Genomic DNA, 21,022 nt, shown 5'->3' with positions numbered 1-21,022 from the left:
TCCTTCCTCACATTTTGGGAGATAAGGAGACCCCATTGAAGGAGTTGGGTGTTGTTCTTGGAGGTACAACTGTTGATTTGAGGGTGGTGAGCAACAAGTCGTTTTACTTGTGTTTTAAGATCCAATGTTACAATGATTTTAAGGTAAGGGACATTATGACCTTGTGTATATGCTTAGTATCAATATGCATATACATATTATGGAGGAATCACATCTACCTATCCATGCATGCATATCAGTCATGTATACTATATAAGACTGTTATGATATTGAACATAGTGGATCAAATCTTCAAAATGTTTTTTTGTGAAAATCAAATTTTGAGAAACTAAAGTATTTTTCCTTAAAATATTTTTGAGAGTTGGGTTTATATTTTGTGTATGTCTTATATATGAATTGTATAGATTTTTAAATTTAATCCATGTTAGTATGCATATATGATTAATGTTCCAGAACCCTAATTATACAAAATCGATTTTGGGTTCTTAGATGTCTTTTTGAGAAAAAATTGGTTTATGCTATTTTGAAATTATGGTTTAGCATAATATTTATATATGAACGACATGTAGAGATTTGGATTAATGTTAAATATGTTTTACATGTACATGCATACTTTTAAATCCAAAATCTTTATGGCAAAAAATAAATTTGGTGTATGGATATCACTTTAAGAAAATCAGGTTTATTTATAAAAATACATCAGATCTTACATGTTATTCGAATTATGAATTTGATCGCTATGAATTTAGCTTACTTTGATGTATACATGCTTGTGTATGATATGTTTATATTGAGTTAAAATTACAAAATGCATGTTTATCATGTTTTCTTTATGAAAAATATGTATTTAATTATGTGTTTGTTAAAAATGCATTTTGTCCAGTGATTTTTATTTTAATCAGTCTAAAAGAAATTCATGGTTCTCCAAAACAGTGAATCCAAAAATTCTCAAAATTTAGAAAGATTTTTCAAACATGTAGGAGCAATCCCAAAAAATTTTGGGTTTGTTTGAGGTCCAAATTGAGAGATACGATATTTACAATTCAGAATAGAATTATTTTCCTGATAGAAATTCTATAATGGATGCATGTTTTTGTTGATTTTATTCTTCCTAATTTGTCTCATGTTTACGATCAATATTTTTATGTGTATTAGTTTTTATAATAAAAAACACACAATAAAAATCTTGTGCACAAATTCATTACGGTTTGTAAATTAAAAATCACGAAAGTTTGTTCTAGAACCTTAAAATTTTTGAAACACAGTCTGTCCAAGAACATGAAAAGGTTGTAGTGCATGAATTTTAATTCTGAACTGGGCTAAAATTTAAACCTTATTTTTTAGAGACTTTTATAGAATTTATTTTATTTTGTAAATTTGTTGGTTGATGATTCGTCGATAAAGCCAAACTAGATAGGTCTGTTATGTGAATAGAAAATGTGTTTTAGTAAAAAATTATTTCTTCCTGATCCGGTATGAGATTTAACCTAGTTTTTTTCTATAGATAGCTAACAAGCCTATGCATTTACTATAAAAAAATTAGATTTTTATACATTGTATTATGTGTGTGAAAAAATTTACACTGCCTGATAAATTATGTTCTTGCAGTTATGAATTAAAACTCATGTTTGCATTTATGTCATGTTACAAAAAATAGATTAGTTGATATGTATCGGTCTTAAAATTAGACTTGGTACTAGGAGGCTAAGAGACTGTCACACTTGTGCTCAAGCGATCCCTCTAGTACTTGGTACGGTTGGAGTATAGTCATTGGTAAGTCCATTGCATCATTATGTATTGGAATCAATATTTTTAAATAAATCAATTCATGTATTTTTGGGACATTACACTCTCTTCTACAGAAACTATGAAAAGTTTTGAGGTTGTCAGATTTTGCAGAGTGTCAATTTCTTATCTCCTCTTTGTCGATGATATTTTGGTGTTTGTGAAGGCACCTGAAAAAACATATAATCATTGTGCTTGATTCTTAGATGCTTCACTGAGATATTGGGGTTGTGCATGAATTGAGGTAAAAGTCAGGTGCTAGTGCTAAATAATCTCACAGAAGAGATGCAGTAGTTGGCCTATAGCATCTTTGATTATGAAGGTGGTTCCCTCCCTATGAAATACCTGAGTGTGTCCTTGCATTTGATTATCTCTAGGGACTTACATTGGAGCACATTAGAGGATCGAGTGAGGGGAAAGATCTAGACTTGTGTTACATGCTTGTTATCATGAACGAGCCACATAAATCTAGTTAGATTCAACATATCCCTTATGGTGTTTCATTTTCTGCATATTTTAGGTTGCTTAAAAAGGTGGGAAAATTATTCACAACTATCTTTTTGTGCTTCATATGGTCAAGAAAAATTGAGGGTTCTCACACATATTTGGTGAGTTGGTCCACTATTTCTAAACATCTCGATCTCAGGGACCTGAGAATACATAACTTTCATACTTTTAATAAGGCGTTGATTGCTAAATGATTATGGATGATCTGCAAAAAGGAGAGTACGATCACAATTATTTTCTTAAAAAAAATATGAGTTTTGTGGTTGTCCTTTAAATTGAATTAAAAACTAGAAATGAAAGTGGGGTTCAATGATTTGGAACAGATGGGTTATGACTCTTGCTGTTTTTTCTCCTTTTGTTCCCATAGTGGTTGGAGATGGTATCATCACCTTGTTTTGGCAAGATTGTTGGTGGGTGATGGTGCCCTTTGAGATCTTTTTCTCAACTTTTATGAAGTGACAAGATGAAGATTTTCTATGATAAAGGATGTCTAGTTGCATGAGGTTGGTATATGGGGTATCGTATTGCTAAGAAACCCATCAAATTTGGCTTTTCAAGAGTAGTCAGTACTTATGGACCAATTGTCACTCCTCACTAGTGCAGCGATGATCATCTAAGGTGGACATTGACAAGTGATAGTAATTTATCTACCTCCTCTTTTTATAAGACTTTGGGTAACCCTTCTCCTTAATGACTCCACAAAAAGTCATTGTCTAGGGGGCTTCCTCTTCGTGGTTCACTCTTGACTTGAAAAATCTTGCATGGGAAAAGGATTGGGTTTCCCTTGATGCATTTTTTGTTTGCATGAGGATGGGTTAAAACTGACAGAAAAACTTTTTGACATGATAGGAGGTAGAAGTGGAAAGACTCCATGAGGAACTTGCTCAGAGCAGGGATCAGCTTGCTAGAAGCCACAATGAGCTTGCTAGCAAAAGGGATGAGGTTTTCAGAACTCAGGCTGCGTCCAATAAGTTGGTACAAAACCACTCTTTCCTTTGGAAAGCATCTCATTTCTCTGTAGTTAGTTGTTGTGCCTTGCCTTTTTCTTTGGAAAGATTTGGCTAAGATTGACTGCAAATGTTAATAGGAGGCAGAGATTCAGAGACTTCAGGCAGATCTAACTCAGACTAGAGAAGAGCTTGCTAGGAGTCGAGAGGAGCTCACCAATAGTAAAGACTTGTCGAGAGTCGGGCAACAATGAAGGAATTGGTATGACCTATGAATCAGTACATAAGAATGCATCATACTTCAATAAATTTTTCTTTTGTTATCTCTCATTTATGTTTGTGTTTGTAAACAGAGAGATGAGATTGTGATCCTCCAGGCAAAGAACAATGTGTTGCATGATACTAGGGACTCACTGCTGAAGACAATGGATAGTATGGAGAGGACCATAACGCACCATATAGATTAATATACCATCATGGCTCAAGAAGATGGAGCTCACGCAGTGCCTCGAATCGTACTCATGGACATGCTTCCTGTAATGCAACCATCAAAGGTGAGTGCCAGAAGATAGCTAGTCCACCAGAGCAGGCATTGCTGAAGAATCCCCAGCCAAAAAGTCTCCACAAGGATGATGCTGAAACAAAAGGTGGGAGTTGACCCTTCTGATGCATTTGTCATGCTTTGTTACTTTTTGATTACCATGTGTGATAATGGTGATGATTTACATAGACTTCACTTATGTAAATATGCTTATTTTGGTTTTTGCTATGTAAATTTAGATGGCACAGCTGACTTCTAAAAGTCTTTTCTCATGCAAGATTGATGTTCCTGAAATCAACTTTCAATGTAATTTTTACCACAGGAATGAGAAAATGGCCCAAAGCCATTTTGGTCACACCCTATGAAAGTGAGTGCATGTAATAGTGTAATTTTTCCTTGAACCAATTTCTTTGTCATCTATCTTTTATCTGATCATTAAACAAATAAAAGATCTGAGTTTTTGTACTAAGAGGAAGCAAAGGATGATTGCTAGTAAGAATCTAATTCAAATGTTTTTCTTTGTAAATTTAAAGAGGACAGAGTTCAGGACAAAAGTTACTAGATTAGGAGCAATCAGGTATAAACATGTAGTCAGACAATTATTTTCCTGGGATCAAATAAAATTGTCAATTTGTATGAAAAAATCAATGTCGAGACTCAGTGCTCTAGTGACATGTATAATGGTGTATGGCAGTCCAATACCTGCTTTATTTATTTATGAAAAAATTACAAAACACGCCTAACTTTTAGCCTGTTTACAAGCGCATGCTTAATTTTTGAAATCTTGCGCGCCTATTAACAAAGCAATTCTCAAAAGTTTGGCATGTATTTGTAATATCTCAAAAGTTAGGCATGTGTTTGTAAATAGGCCAAAAGCTAGGAATGTTTTTGTAAATTTTTCTTTATTTATTGTTTTTTTATTCCTGGTAAGACACCAACTTTGTTGCTTGATTTATAGATTATATCCTGCTAACTACATGACTACTCTTTTCCACTATGAGCGTGTTTAAATTCCTCAGATCTGAGAACCAAGGGATCGGATTTGTTGTGGACCCCACATAGAATCCAAGATATTCAAATTCTGAATCTTAAATTCCATCTTTTAAAGATCTGAGATTATTATTTTAATGAAAATTCATGAACCTATGGCCTGATCCTGGAAATACAACACCTTAATAAGGTACAAGCTCATGAGTATATGCTAAAGAATTTACATGCGTAAGTTAGTCATTGGAAATGATAGCTTAACAATCCTCATATACTTGAAAAACATGCCCCTGGAGCAGTATGCTGACAATTTTTTTTTTTTTATTTACACGGAGAAACCGGCCCTAGGATCAGAGACCTAGCCTCTCTGACTCTGCCTGTGGTATGTACGATCACTGTCCCAGCAGCGTAAGACTTCGTGAGCTTACCCCTTGCCCCCCAGGGAGTCGCCACACTTCAGCTTGTGAAATAGGTGATGCCCATGGGATTTTATCCTAGACCGCCTGCCCAGACACCTAGGCCCCATTCCATTATGCCAAACCCCTTTGGGGGCATTTGCTGACAAGTTGGATTATGCGTTTTCCCAATCTCTCCCTTTATTATTACCCAGTGTAGCACCGACTTTTTCACTTATATCCCCACGGAATCCATGGATTGACTTGTAGATTCTAGTAAAAATCAGTCCAATGTTATTGTAGAACAAAAAAACTTTCATAATGGCCATCAAATGGGATTGAAAACTGGCATCTGAGTAAATTTTTTAGCATGAAATCTGGTGCAGGCACCGTGGTTGCCTCATCATTCTACAATTATATAAGAAATTGACAATAAAGGTGCATGCATTAGCCTTAGGAGGGCTTCACACACTTGTCTAGGTGTATTGGCTTAGGCGCTCCAAGTCAAAGGAGAATTCAATACCTGGGGTGTGCATCCTTCGTAGGGGGGAGACGTTCTCGATGGGCACGAGTGAGGTACCTGAAGATTTGACATCTATGAGTAGTTGGCCAAGAAACAGTTTAAGGTTTCAGAGAAGGCATCCCCAGTCGTTCTGCATGGGTGGTTTCTTTAGTTTTCGAAAAAAAAAAAGCGAGAGTGCCTAGATTGAATGAAGATTCTCAGTACTAAGAATGATTTATTGGGATAAGCCACACATAGTGGCAGTTACCCACATATGGTAACTTTCCCCTTATAGTGTCCCTTCCCATAAACATAAAAAAAACAAGAAAGAAAACGGTTACGTAACCGTTTTCCTTGCTACAGCTACAAAAGGGTATCCATGAGTGACCCTGCCATAAGCGAGCATACAAAGAAAAACACCGAAGAGGGTTAAGGAAATTACCTTTTCTGAGTGTTTTTCATAAAGAGAGGGAAGAAGGATTCTGCAAACCGACTGCTTAAGGAGCCTGCACTCATTGGAGGGCTGCAGTATGGCTGAGGAGCAAAGATCACCCTATTCCAGCCACCAGGGCCACCGTCATCGATCTGGTTCTCCGATGGCTGCATCAGGTATGCTCTCCATCGCTTTCCTGTTGTTTTCTGTTTGTGCGCTGGCTGACACCAACATTGGGTTATGGGCTCATACCCCGTATTCGCTGCGGGCTCGATGACATTTTTTGGCGACTGTCGCCATGAGGCGACAAAGCTTTTTTGACAGAGCGACATCGCCATGGGGCGACATTGACGTTGCAGGTCATTGTGGGGCGACATGGTGTCACCAGTAGACGGCGACTGCCGCCATGGGGCAATAGAGTAAAAAAAATGTTATGGGATATTTACATGTAGCCATCGGGCTGCACGGTGATTAGTCGTCGCCAGGGTCGCAGGGGTTCACCGCCGGCTTCTTTCGCCAGCATCTGGAAAGGGGTTTTAAAAAAACCCCTTTGCTACCTTCCTCGATCGTTGGGCGTTGAGGGGCTATGATCGTCGATGTCGCTGACAGCACAAATCCATCGCCGGAGTGCCTCTATCGTCGGACCTCCATGCCATTTGGATTGACTGACCGCTAACAGAACCCTTTCGTTGAAAGGGGGTTTTCCGTCAGGGTCATCATCGGAAGATGATGTTGTCGACACTGAGATGCATCATCATCGTGGGTAGGGGGGTGTTTTCGTCGGACTCCTCTTCGTTGATTGCCAGAAAGGGGTTTGAAAAGCCCTCTTTCTTTACCTGAGGTTCCTTTGTAGATCAGGCTCACTGGATTTTTTTCCGACATGGGACGCCGGTAGGCGGGTCGCCGGGCAGGCGACATGGATCTTCAGAAGACAGGTCACCGGCAGGCGACATCGGTCGTCGGCAGGCGACATCAGTCGTTGGCAAGCCAAGAGGGTAAACCCTCTTTTTTTCATTTTTACAGAAAACAGAAGCCCTCGGGTTTCCTATTTTTTTTTTTTTTAATGAAGGATCCAGATCGAGTCCGGGTATGGATCCATTCTGGTTTATACCAAGTTTGACCCAGATCTGATTAATACCGGGTCTGACCCAAATCCGATTAATATCGGGTCTGACCCAGATCCGATTAATGTCGGGTGTGACCCAGATCTGGTTAGTGCCGGGTCTAACCTGGATCCGGTTAATATTGGGTCTGACCCAGATCTGGTTTATACTGGGTCTGACCTGGATCCGGTTTAGTATAACCCAGATCCGGCTAATACCGGGTCAGACCTGGATCCTGTCAGTAACCGGGTTAGACCCGAATCCAGTAAGGGTCCAGGCACTCTTTGGCCTGAACCAGATCAGGAACTGATTTGGCCCTCTTTTCGGGACCGGTTCAGAGCCGTTTTTGATCGGTTCCTTCTAGTTTCTCACCGGTTTTGAGATGCTAAGATCCTGTTTTCATAAATATAAGAAAATACAGGGATTTTGGCATACAGTTATAGGGTTTTTATGAAGTTTTATTCATACTTAACACCGATTCATAAGGTTCAGAACTGATTCAGACCCTTAGATAATCGGTTCGAAGCTATTTCAGACAAGTTCAGAGTGCTTTCAGATCAATTCCTGCTTGAGGACTCAGGGTTTTACCCATTTAAGCTTGGCTTTTGTTATTGTTCATGCATTTTATTTATAATTATGCATGTATAAATGTATAACAATGGCATCAAGGATAGCTGGATGACTTAGTGAATTCATGTCACTAAAGTGACTGAATACACGTATATTATCAAAATTTTGTACTATCATATGAATTTAGTCAATATTACTATTGTACTTAGATTCATGAAATGATAAACAACCCAAGGGTAGTTTCATCATATTTGGAATTTAGGTAAGGTAAAATGAGGCAAATGTGTTGAGATACATTGCACATATGTATCCAAAGATATCATGTGTTGATGGTCTAGCTTCACATGAGCCTCAGTTTTACCAACTATGGTCGGTAGGCGTAGTGATTACGCATGTCAAAGCTCTTACCAAAATAGAACTCTGATGACCCCCTGCACTCGTATGAAAATAAGCATATTCAGGGCCTTTTATTTATTGCTTTTTTCATCAAGCTTGTCACGTATATGCTTTTTTTTTATACATGTTTTTTGTCATGCAGTTTCTAGTTATGTGATTTTAGATGGGTCATGTTCAATACATTATCTTTATGAATCTAACTTTAGTGATTGGAAAGAAACTGTTCTATTTACATTAGGGTATATGGATTTAGATCTGACCCTAAGGATAGATGAACCTGCTGTCCTGACTGATCAAAAGATTGTTTTTGAGAAGTGAGAGCGCTCAAATAGGCTTAGTATGTTGCTTTTGCAATTTAAGGTGGCTGAAAATATTCGTAGTGTCATCCCACAATGCAGGACAATGAGAGAATTTTTTAGTGCCATTGAGACACAATTTGTGAGTTCAAATAAGGCCAAAGCCAGTACCTTAATGTCAAAGCTTATAACTATGAAATATTCTGGAGGGGGTAATATTCACTAGCATATTTTGGAAATGAGTAACATAGCATCTCACTGAATGACATGAAACTGACCATTTCTGATTCTTTTCTAGTGCATTTGATTTTGACGTCCTTACCCTTAGAATATGGACCTTTCAAAATCTCTTACAACACACATAATAATGAATGGACATTCAATGAACTTATGTCCAAGTGTGTTAAAGAGGAAGAGAGATTGAAAGGAGAGAAGGTGCAAAGTGCATATATGGCTTCTCATGGCTCCAAGATAGGACCAAAGAAGAATGCATTCAAGAAAAATGTTAGGAAGAAGCCATCAGAGGATAAGACATCCCAAGACAAGCAATCCAACTCTGCTCTCATAAAGTGCTTCTTTTGCAAGAAGAAGAGACACAGGAAAGTTGATTTCATAAAGTATAAGAAGTGGTTGGAAAATAAAGGTAATTTGTCATTTGATTCTCATGAATGTAATTTATTATAAATTCTTGAAAATAGCTGGTGGATTGACTCTGTTGTTACTGTTCATATTTCTAACTGTCTATAGCTATTTCTGAATAGAAGGGAACCAACAATGCATGAGAAGAGCATCTATAAGAGAAACAAGATGTGTTCAGATGTGAAGGGTGTTGAGACCTGCAGGATCACTTTAGATAAAGGCATAGATTTGGATCATCATGATGTCTTTTATGTTTCATCATATTGTAGAAACTTAATTTTAATTTCAAGATTAGATAAATTTGGATATTGCTTTAAATTTGAAAATTCAAAGTTATTCATATACAAAAATTCTATTGAAATTAGTTCTGCATCAGTTTATGATGGTTTGTATAAATTGAACGTGAGGATCCAAACCTAGGAGTCTTTGATTTCTGAATACGTATTGGTTGGGAATAAACGTAGCATGATTAATGATAAATCCTACATGCTTTGACATCGAAGGTTGGGTCATATCTTTGAAAAGAGAATAAAGAGACTCGTAAATGAAGAGATCTTAAAATCTCTAAATTTTACTGAAAATGACCTGTGTGTTGACTGCATAAAGGCTAAGCATACAAACACATATAAAGATGGTGTCAAACGCAGTAGTGAGATATTAGAGATAGTCCATACGGATATATGTGGACCGTTTACCTCCTGTTACACAGGCGAGAAATTTTTTGTCACCTTTATTGATGACTATTCACGGTATATGTATCTCTACTTGATTTTTGAAAAATCTGATATTTTCAGATGTTTAAAGAATTTAAGAAAGAAGTAGAAAGACAAATCGATAAAGTTATTAAGATAGTCACGTCTAATAGAGGTGGAAAATATTATGGTAGGTTTACCAAGATGAGGCAAAAGAAAGGACCATTAGCATGATTTCTAAAAAAGGAAGGCATTGTGCCTCAGTATATCATGCCTAGTAGTGCCTATCAGAATGGTGTAGCTAAAATAAGAAATCATACGCTTAAAGAAATGGTCAGAGCCATGTTGAATTATTCAACACCTCTCATGAAGTTGTGGGGTGAAGCCTTAAGGACTGCTGTGCATATTTTGAATAAGGTTCCTACGAAATTTGTTCCTAAAACTCTCTACAAGTTGTAGACAGGTAAAAATTCATCATTGTCTTATATGCACATATGGGGATGTTCTACAGAGGCTAAGTTGTATAACCCCCACATTAAAGCCTTTGATCCAAGAACAACCAGTAGATAATTCATTGGTTATTCAGAGAGATCAAAAGGATACAGGTTTTACTGCCCATCTCATTCACCACAGATTGTTGAAATGGATAAGGCTAAATTCCTTAAAGATGGTTTAGTAGGATTAAGTGCACTTCAAAACCTTGGTTTTAAGGAAGTACAAGATCCAGTTTTATTACCAATTAAGAAAAACACTAAGAGATACCATATTATTATTCCTAATGATTATGTGGTTGATCACCCGGTTGTTGATGTATAAATCCAAAGTGAACCTATTGTGGACAATGCAAAAGAGCGCGAACAGTATGATCAGGTTCAATCTGAGCCTGAAGAACGACCTATTTGAAGATCCACAAGAATTAAGAGATCTGCCATACATCCTGATTATGTGGTATACCTTCAGAAGCCTGATGATTTCATAGATATAGATGATGACCCATTGACTTTTATGAAAACTGTTGAAAGCAAACAATCTTTATACTGGATAAAAGTCATGAAAGAAGAGTTGGACTCTATGGTTAAGAATCAAGTGTGGAATCTTGTCAAGTTACGTAAAGGAGTAAAATTCGTATGATGTAAATGGGTCTTTAAGACCAAAAATGACTTCAAAGGTAACATAGAGAGACATAAGGCAAGATTGGTTGCTAAAGGGTTCACCCAGATGGAAGGGCATTGACTATAGTGAGACATTTTCTCTAATCTCAACTAAGGAGTCAATGAGGATAATTTTGGCCATCGTAGCTCATTATGACTTAGAGCTATATCAGATGGATGTGAAAACAGCGTTCCTCAACGGAGATCTGAATGAAGAGGTATACATGGAACAACCTCTTGGTTTATCTGAAGATGATCATTTGGTTTGCAAGCTTAACAAGTCAATATATGGACTTAAACAGGCCTCCCAACAGTGGTATATTAAATTTTCTCAAGTCATTGTAACTTTCGGGTTTACAGAAAACATTATTGATCAATGTTTATACCTTAAGAAAAGTGAGAGTAAGTTCATTATATTGATGTTGTATGTGGATGACATTTTGCTTGCAACCAATGATATAAAGTTGCTTTCAAAGATAAAACAGTTTCTTGCATCACATTTTGATATGAAAGATATGGGTGAGGTTGCTTATGTTCTTGGCATTGATATCTGTCGAGACAGAGCAAAACGTTTTCTAGGCCTCTCTCAAAGATCCTAAATAAATAAGGTGTTAAAGCGATATGGGATGGAGAATTGTTCTCCTGGTTCAACACCCATATCAAAAGGTGACAAACTGAGCCTAAAGGATTGTCCACAAAACGAAGTTGACAAAGCACAGATGAATGCTTATCCATATGCATCAATTGTTGGCAGCTTGCAATACGTGCAGACTTGTTCACATCCAGATATTTCTTTCGTAGTAGGGATACTTGGTAGATTCTAGTCTAATCTAGGCATATCCCATTGAAAGGTTGCTAAGAAAGTCTTGCGGTATTTGCAAGGGATAAAAGATTATATATTGACATATCATAAAGTTGATCACCTCGAGGTCGTTGGCTACTCAGATGCAGACTTAGAAGGATGCCTTGATAGTAGAAAGTCTACTACTGGGTATGTCTTCTTACTTGCTGGGGGGGCGATCTCTTAGAGAAGTGAAAAGCAGACGACCACTGTTGCTCACATCATGAAGGCAGAATTCATAGCATTGTACAAGACTACTTCGCAGGCCATATGGTTGAAGAACTTCATATCACAGTTAAAGGTGATCAATTCCATCGAGAAGCCACTGAAGGTCTACTATGATAATGAAGTTGCAGTGTCCTTTTCGAACAACAACAAAAGTACTACGTCATGCAAGCATATGAAGCTAAAATATTTTGTTGTTAAAGAAAAGATAGAGAAACATCTAGTGCGTATTGTCAATATTGATACCAAAGAGATGATTGTTGGTCCTCTTACTAAAGGGCTAGCACAGGGATTATATTCCGAACATGTATTGAGGATGGGCTTGCTAAACTCTTTTTGACATATGCACATGAATAAAGTGATCACATACAGTTTATTGATTCTCATTATGGTTGTTGTTAATCTCATAATGATTAGAGATTTAACTAAGGATCTGTAGAATAGATTTGTAAAGGCCAATCTATTCATCAAGTCATTCTCATAAAGTTTATTGGTTTATCGTCAGAACAAGTGGAAGAATGTTGGGATAAGCCACACATAGTGGCAGTTACCCACATGTGGTAACTTTCCCCTTATAGTGTTCTTTTCGATAAACATAAGGAAAACAAGAAAAGAAATGGTTACGTAATCGTTTTCCTTACTACAGCTACAAAAGGGTATCCATAAGTGTCTCTGCCATGAGCGAGCATATAGAGAAAAACACAAAAGAGGGTTAAGGAAATTACCTTTTTTCGAACATTTTTCATAAAGAGAGGGAAGAGGGATCCTGCTCACCGACTGTTGAAGGAGCCTGCGCTCATTGGAGGGCTGCAGTCCAGCTGAGGAGCGAAGCTCATCCTATTCCAACCAACAGGGCCACCGCCATCGATCTGGTTCTCCGATGGCCGCATCAGGTATGCTCTCCACCACTTTCTTGTTGTTTTTTGTTTGTGCGTTGGCTGACACCAACATGATTGTGCTAATGTTTTATAGTATACGCATGAGATGAGTACATGAAGGTCGATACTCCCCTTGATCAAGCTTTTGGGTTTCAAAGATGTAACTTTGATAGTTGTACGTTGTCAAAGCAGATATTCTTTTAAACCAAAAGTGCCATTAACTGGTGAACTCTGTAAGGGCTTGGGTGTCGGTGACCCAGCTCGGGGTTTACCTCATTGGGGGGTGGGCCCATTAAGTGACCTGATTCTTGGCTTGGCATAAAAAAGAATCAAAATTTTCTTTCATTTTCTATTAGCTCCAAAATATGCATCTGTTTTTACTGCAAATGATACTAAATAAGCAATGCTAAACCCATCTTTATAGTCCAATCTACTTGAAAATGCACTAGGCCAGATTGAACTTATTGATACTTTATGCACATGTGCATCGAATTAAGACTTAACCCATTGGATTTTTCTTTGTTAATTATCATTTTTCTTCATGAATACTTTTGTTTGAGACACACCCCGTGCTTGGCTTTGAATGGAGTTCGGTCCATAACCTACCGACCATGCATGGCTGCACAATTGCAACAGTTCGGCAACCTTGGCCAGTTAAGGAAGCCACATGCTTAGGTTCATAAATCAAGGCGTTGATACAGTCTAAACATTACTTAACCAAGTTTATCATTATTTAATCAGAGTAACTTTGTGGCAATTTTAATGTTGTATCTCCCTAGATTCCAGTTTGCTACTATTAGTGGGATGAAAGTGTTTGGCTAGTGGCTAGGGACTTCCAAAGAGCCCTACAAATAGAAGGGCTCTTGTTATTTTTCTTAAGATTGGTGGGTCTTCAAAGAGACCATTTCTACGGTCCTTAGTTGCCTCATAAAGTAGAAAAATAACCTATATCACATGGATTTTAATAGAGATGCAGATAGGATATGTACTCGAGGCACGAATGCATGATTTTTATGAAAAAGTAGGGCATGAGGACACATGTTTTTAATTACTATGACATAAAAAATATATAATAAATAAAAAATATACTGTTTTTTCGGCTAAGGGGAAAAACCCCAACAACCAATCATACATTGGCAAACTTACGATTGGTAAGACCCTTGAAGTCTCCGACTCTCAGCTACCCACTGTAGGAAAGACAAAACAATGGGCAGATGAGCCAAGAAAGGATTTCATTTCTTCCCTCCGATGCTTCTAGTAACTTCCCTTTCTCTCCTAAAAGGAAAACTGACCTGATCTCCTCCTGTTGCCCTCTGTCTCTGTTGCTTGACCTGGCACAATGAAGAAATGTGTTTCCCTTCACACTGTTGCTCTATTAGTTAATGCTTGACACTTTTAGAGAGAGAGAGAGAGGTTTATTTGCTTGTAAGATTAAATAATACGTAATATCTATTCATGGCTTAAATGGTAAAACTAGATAATTAATGAAGCACGTCACCAGACGTTGTTGTGTGTTCGGGCGGAACCCTCATAAGAGTGTTCGGCCTTTCCCTTTTAAGAGTCCCTTCAGGGTGCAGCCGTACGTGGCTCCCCCTAAGTGCGAAGCAGGTTATAACATAAGGTTCCGTACGCAACCCCGAACACTGGATCTGCTTCCGAGCATCACAGAGAGCTTAAAAGGTTAAACAACAGATAATGTGTCTTCGTGGCTTAAATGGTAAAACTACATAATGAAGCCAAATCGGTCCCACTCATCCCCTATGTCATCCCTATTTTCATAACATGATGAAAGTGTCCCATGTAGTAGCCTCCTGAGAGTGGTACCTGTAAGATGTGGTCATTGCAGCAACCTTTTCTCCGTAAACATGCTGAAAGCTTCTTTTGTTCCTCTTCACCTTCTTGCTTCTCTCAGCAACAAGGTATGCTTAAGCCCTCACAATCTTCAGTTATTTTTAAGTTCATTTTTCTTCATCTAACTATTGTTATGTATAATTTTAGGGTAACGTTTCTATCTTATATTCATCATCTTTCATGTTATATATATATATATAGAGAGAGAGAGAGAGATGGGTGTATTGTTGGACACCCAAAAAGTTCGACCGAAGTCGAGCTTCATTGCGCTGCTGATTACAAACAACAACAACAACTACTACGCCTTCATCCCAAAACAATTGGGGTCAGCGATATGAACCAAAAAAAGAAATTCATTTTGGGTCTTCCACATGAATCCTTTTCCTCCAATCATTTCTATCCAATGCCATGTCATCGGTGAGGTTCAAAGCATTCATATCCTTTCCTATCATCTCCATCTAAGTCTTCCTAGGCCTACCCCGACCTCTTTTAACTAATATATTTTCTCATTTCTCCAACCTTCTAACTGGAGCATCATTAGGCCTTCGCCGAATATGTCCAAACCACCGTAAACGATTCTCTCACATCTTATTTTCAATGGGTGCAACACCTACCTTCTTACGTATCTCCTCGTTCCAAATCTTATCTTTTATTGTATTTCCACACATCCATCTAAGCATCCGCATCTCAGCTACACTCATTTTTTGAATATGATGTCTCTTGGCAGCCCAACATTCCGTACCATATAGTAAAGCGGGTCTAATAGTCGTCCTATAAAACTTTCCCTTCAACCGCAATGACATTCTACGATTGCACAACACTCCAGTTGCACTTTTCCATTTCATCCACCCAACCTTTATCCTATGATTTACATCTCCATCAATTTCTCCATACTTTTGAATGATGGATCCCAAATATTTGAAATAATCATTCACCGGTATATCTTGCTCACCAAGCTTCACTACACTCCCATCACTACTTCGTTGCTTACTAAACCGACATTCCATATATTCAGTCTTACTCTTACTCAACTTAAAACCTCTAGCTTCCAATGTCTGTCTCCATAATTCTAACTTAGCATTAACCCTAGCTCTAGACTCATCAATCAAAACAATATCATCAGCAAACAACATACATCACGGTACATTTTCTTGAATTGATCTCGTAAGCTCATCCATCACTATCACAAATAGGAAAGGACTTAAAGCAGATCCTTGATGTAACCCAACCGTTATCGGAAAATTGGTTGTCACCCCTCCACAAGTGCGGACATTGGTTACTACTCCTTCATACATATCTTTAATTATACTAATGTACTTGAGAGAAACACCTTTCTTCATCATTGTGCACCAGAGAACGTCCCTAGGTACTCTATCGTATGCCTTCTCTAAATCAATAAAAACCATATGCAAATCTTTGTTCATCTCTCTATATCTTTCAATAAGTTGTCTAAGAAGATGTATAGCTTTCATAGTTGATCTTCCAGGCATAAAACCAAATTGATTCTCCGATATCATGACAACCTTCCTCAACCTAGACTCAATCACCCTCTCCCAAAGTTTCATAGTATGACTCATGAGTTTTATACCACGATAGTTTGTGCAATCTTGTATATCACCCTTATTCTTATATAAAGGCACCAAAGTACTCTTCCCCCACTCATTAGACATCTTATTTGTTCGCCAAATCAAGTTAAAAAGATTTGTCAACCATTCTAAACCTTTCTCTCCCAAGCATTTCCAAGCCTCGATAGGTATACCATCTGGGCTAACTGCCCTTCTTGATTTCATTTTCTTCAAAGCCTCTGCAATTTCTTTCTTTTGAATCTTGCGCATGAAGTCATGATTTATCTCATGAAAAGGAATGAAGAAGTCTCCAAGATCTTGAGCATGACTATCATTAAATAGCTTATCAAAATAATCTTTCCATCTCTCCTTAATCTCCTCATCTTTGACTAAAACCCTTTGCGTTTCATCTTTGATACATCTAACCATACCCAAATCCTTCGATTTCCTATCTCTCATCTTTGCAAGCCTATAAATATCCTTCTCGCCTTCTTTGGTATCCAACTTGTTATAAACCTCCTTATATACTTTAGCCCTCGCGTTTCGAACAACTTTTTTAGCTTTCTTCTTTGCTATCATATACTTCTCCAAATTCTCATTATCACGACTCTTACTTAGATTTTTATAACACTCTCTTTTAACCTTAATAGCAGATCCTTGCGCTGCTGATTGCACGATCAATAAACGTAAGCAAAAGCCAAAGAAGAAAAGAAAACATTAGTTTAGTTCAAGTTCACATGACAGTGCCACCAACAAATCACATGACAGCAATTGCATGGCCCCACAGTAACCGAATGTAGACCCCACTCAAAGTGCTGCATGTGATTGGCTGGGGCACATAAGGTATCAGTTAAGAGATCCGTGGATCCCAAGTAGTTCATGTATTCCCTTATAAGTGGTCTTAATTATTTTCTGTGTTATCTGATATCATGCAGCTCCTGAGAAGAGACGCAGAGCACCATCTGCTTACACTCGTTTCATAAAGTAACAGTTTCATTGCTTATTGCCTCTTGAGGAAAATATTCGACCAATACTCTCTCTCTCTCTCTCTCTCTCATCCTTAAAAATTAAAAAGTACCTACAGTGCTAATTAAAGGCACTAAAACTCTACCAACAAAGCTTCGTTTCTAATACTATACTTGATCTTTTTTATGGAAAAAAGAAATGGCTTAAATATAATATACCTGATCTTTTATAGAAAAAGAAATGTCTTAAAATAATCTTTTCAGAAAAATGGTCACATATGCATGTTAATATGTGTCTGTTGTCCAACTTAATATCATTTTTGTGGGGTCATGTTCCTACCTCAAGTACGGACCCACTTGGTTCTAAGCTGCACAATTTCAAGCTTAACGTTTGGTGGGGTCACTCAAGATACACGAGCAGTTGAGCACCTCTCTGGTGTTCAGCATGCAGGCATTCTCAATGCACCTGTTTCCAGCATGTGCAGAACTCATACACGTGTATACATGCTAATCAACACACACACGTGCAAGTGCACATGCTTTATACATGTATAACACTGCATGCACATGCAAAATACAGATATAAAAACATAACACATACGCGCGCGCAAACATACACACACACACACACACGCATATGCATGCAAATGCATATAACCAAAATGGGCTGAACTCACAGGGAAGAGATCCAAAAGCTCAAGTCCAGTGAGCCCAACATCACCCACAGGGAGGCATTTCGCACAGCTGCAAAAAATGTAAGGCAAATTTCAAGACATTCTAGACTATCCAATGTATCACTGCTAATTTTGGCCTTGTTTTTAACTTGGCATGAGTTACTCGAATTCAGCATAAAACAGATGCCGAAAGCTGCAGTCAGAAACAGGGGCCAAGGCCAAGGATAAGCATGCTGACCATGAGGTGAGACAATGCCAATATTGCCCAAGTTCAAATTTACACTACAAATAGAAATGCCCCTCCAATTTGGCTCCTTGCTATACTAGTTGCATTGAATATTTGGTATTAGCACACACACTCCTCATGTTCAGGTACCCCACCCGAGATGGGCCAAGTTTGGCTACTGGTGCACCTTGAATCTTGATAAGCATCTGGTCTGACCCGACTGGCTAGTATAAAGGTGCCAGTTTTCGGGTAGATAAAATGGAATCTCAATGGAGACCAGCCTGGGTCAGCCAGTTCATTGGTCAGGTTGAGAGGACCCAACCTAACCCACCTGGAACTCAGCTCGATAAGACCTGGACCTTGCACGAACCTGGCAAGAATTGAATCGGGCTTCAGGGTGACCTAAGTTTGAATCGGGCTTATCGGGCCCCAAGTCAGGTTCGGCCGGGCTGGCCTGATGTCCACCCCTATCTAGTCTGGCTTAATTAGATCAGGTGGAAAAGTTTGGTCTGACCTCACCTGTGCTTGGTTTAGGTGCTGAAACAACCGGAAAAACCGTGGTGTGTTTATGTTGGAACCTATAACGATATACAAGGTTTTATCAAAATCTCACAAAATCTGTATTTGTAAATCTTTTCCAAATTTTAGATAAAACCTTTTATATCCTTATAGATTCCAACACCCCTCCTTAAGTTGGAGGGTGAACAATGAAACTTTCAACTTGAAATTTGAAAATGAACGATAAAATTGATGCAAATTTCAAATATTTAAGATAGAAGCCTGACAAATCATTAATTCACGTTTGACTGCGTCAGTTTTCAAATATTTAAGATAAACCCTACCTTTGTGACAAGTTGCTCATATATATGACAATCCTGACTCACTTTTATATCACCTAACTCTACTTAAATCTTTAAATGTTACTTTGGTCTTTTCTTTAAATTACTGAATGTCACTTCATAGCTCTTTATTTTTGTAACTATATTTAAGGACAAATAAGTCATTTCAGAGGATACCTAAGCAGGTAGTGGCCAATTGAGTAATTTCTGAAAAAGTAAGCCTCCCGTAAATATTTGAAACATGAGGAAGCTAAATGAAAATTTACTATACATTAGGTTCTTATATGTAACTTACCCTTTTTCCTAAAAACAGGCATCATATGCTATGCAATTTTGGGCGGCGAAAAATGATTTTGTTTGTTCAAAAGTAGCAAGTAAAGAATCTTAGGGCCTGTTTGGAATCTAGGCACTGGAATGGGCGTTTATGCATTTGGTGTTCCCGAGGCAAAATCTTGGTCGATTCCCGTTTTGAATCTCAGCCGTTAGTTAGGATGGGAAATAAGGCCTTTTCACCTTTGTATTTACACTAAAGGATGGATTTGGCAGCTACCACCTGGTAGCTGGCGAAGCTTTCTCAAATGCATAAACTCCCATCAATCATCCTCTATGTCATCCATCATCCTCCTACCCCTCTTAAATTTTATAATGCAAGTTGTTTGGAATAAATCTGACTTTATAGATGAATTCAACGTGATCAATTTAATAAGAATATACATTTCTGGCCAGTTTGGGTTTCCTTTGTATTCCTGACATAGTGGTCGTGACATCTCACGGCACTGGTCTATGCACCTGTTGTGAACTTTATGCATCTATCAATGCACTTTCTTTCAAAAAAAAAAATTAATAAGAATCGACCGTTGGATCGTATTTTTGTGTTGTCAGCAGTTGATTTTTGAATCATCAAAAAATCTTGCATGCAAGTCAGATTTCAGTGATTTAAATGCCGATCTTCGCTAAATGAATGATGTTGATCACATCTAAAACAATTTGCATCAATGAAATCTCAAAGAAAGGTAAAAAGATAGGGATGACTTTGGGGATGAGCAAAACCAAATTGGCATCTTAAACCCCTGTTTGGAATATGGTAGCTGGGATGGAATCATGTGTGTTTATGCATTTAATGAAGCGGCAGCGGCCAAATTCATTCTAAATACAAAGGATATAGGTCCTTACTTCCCATCCCAAATGCATGAACACCCATTCCAGCTACTAGATTCTGAACAGGACAACCAAGGTAGTTTGACCAAGGTTTTACCTCGACAATACCAAATGCATGAACGCCCATCCCAGCTATCAGAGTCCAAACAAGCCCTAAAGGAGACCGCGAACAAAAGCCCCAAATGCCATCATACGCCTATGGGATGGCCATCCATCGTCAAAATCAGACGGTTATCATTTATTTGCATGAGTTGCTTACTCACCAGTGATCTTGATTCTTGAACATCAACTTTTCATCTTGACGGTCTACATTACAAGTTATACATTGGCTAATTGTCTTACTGAATGGCTTTCTTTTTTTTTTTTTATCATTCTTTTGCTTTGTTGAATTTCAGGTCAAGGAAAACAAAATTTCCAACAGAGGAAGGCATCCAGGCAATCTTTCTTGACAAAAACACCCTTTGCATGAAACCTAAATGACCAAATATTACATGACCTTTAGGTTAATGGTCAATGAAGAGGAAGACGGTCAGATTCATGATCTGATGAATTTGAGCTTTGACTTCTCCAGATGGTGAGTTATTGGCAACGTTCATGGCTTCTTTGGTTACTTGATGTAGACAAGATGACGGTGGGTTTTGCTGGCCAGCAAGGCTGCCCTTTGTCTTCCTTTTTTTTTTAATTTTGTTTTTTGTTTTTGTTTTGAAAGAGTCAAAGGACGATGTTGTCTACTTTTTATTTTAATTGTCATTCCATCGATGTGCAAAATGACAAAAATACCCATACACTATATATATATATATATATTCTTGTCTCTTGAATCATCCAATTTTGATGCATAAATGAGATTTTTCTT

The 21,022-nt window shown here is 37.9% G+C and overlaps 1 protein-coding gene across 1 annotated transcript; it reads left to right on the top strand.

The window, feature by feature from the left end:
* The first annotated feature begins 3,715 nt into the window (after positions 1-3,715).
* LOC149832219 (axial regulator YABBY 5-like) lies at positions 3,716-20,635 on the top strand. Its single transcript, XM_090013192.1, has 9 exons — positions 3,716-3,793; positions 4,314-4,357; positions 14,681-14,807; positions 16,958-17,090; positions 17,240-17,288; positions 17,949-18,029; positions 18,127-18,187; positions 19,322-19,382; positions 20,562-20,635. The coding sequence occupies exons 1-9, from the start codon at positions 3,716-3,718 to the stop codon at positions 20,633-20,635; spliced, it is 708 nt and encodes a 235-aa protein (XP_089869318.1).
* The last annotated feature ends 387 nt before the right edge of the window (positions 20,636-21,022 follow it).

Source organism: Nuphar pumila, chromosome 7 (genome assembly GCF_984573655.1).
Source record: "Nuphar pumila chromosome 7, dmNupPumi1.hap1.1, whole genome shotgun sequence".
Taxonomy (NCBI): Eukaryota; Viridiplantae; Streptophyta; class Magnoliopsida; order Nymphaeales; family Nymphaeaceae; genus Nuphar; species Nuphar pumila.
Note: the sequence above shows the minus strand (reverse complement) of the source record. Positions and strands in the feature narration are given on the sequence as shown.

What these genes read in the sequence shown, in the direction of transcription:
- LOC149832219 (XM_090013192.1), top strand. Translation starts at nt 3,716, where the DNA reads ATGGCTCAAGAAGATGGAGCTCACGCAGTGCCTCGAATCGTACTCATG. An exon ending in AGCAATTGCATGGCCCCACA is followed by an intron (nt 17,091 to 17,239) that starts GTAACCGAATGT and finishes GATATCATGCAG; the next exon opens with CTCCTGAGAAGAGACGCAGA. An exon ending in GCTTACACTCGTTTCATAAA is followed by an intron (nt 17,289 to 17,948) that starts GTAACAGTTTCA and finishes CTGAACTCACAG; the next exon opens with GGAAGAGATCCAAAAGCTCA.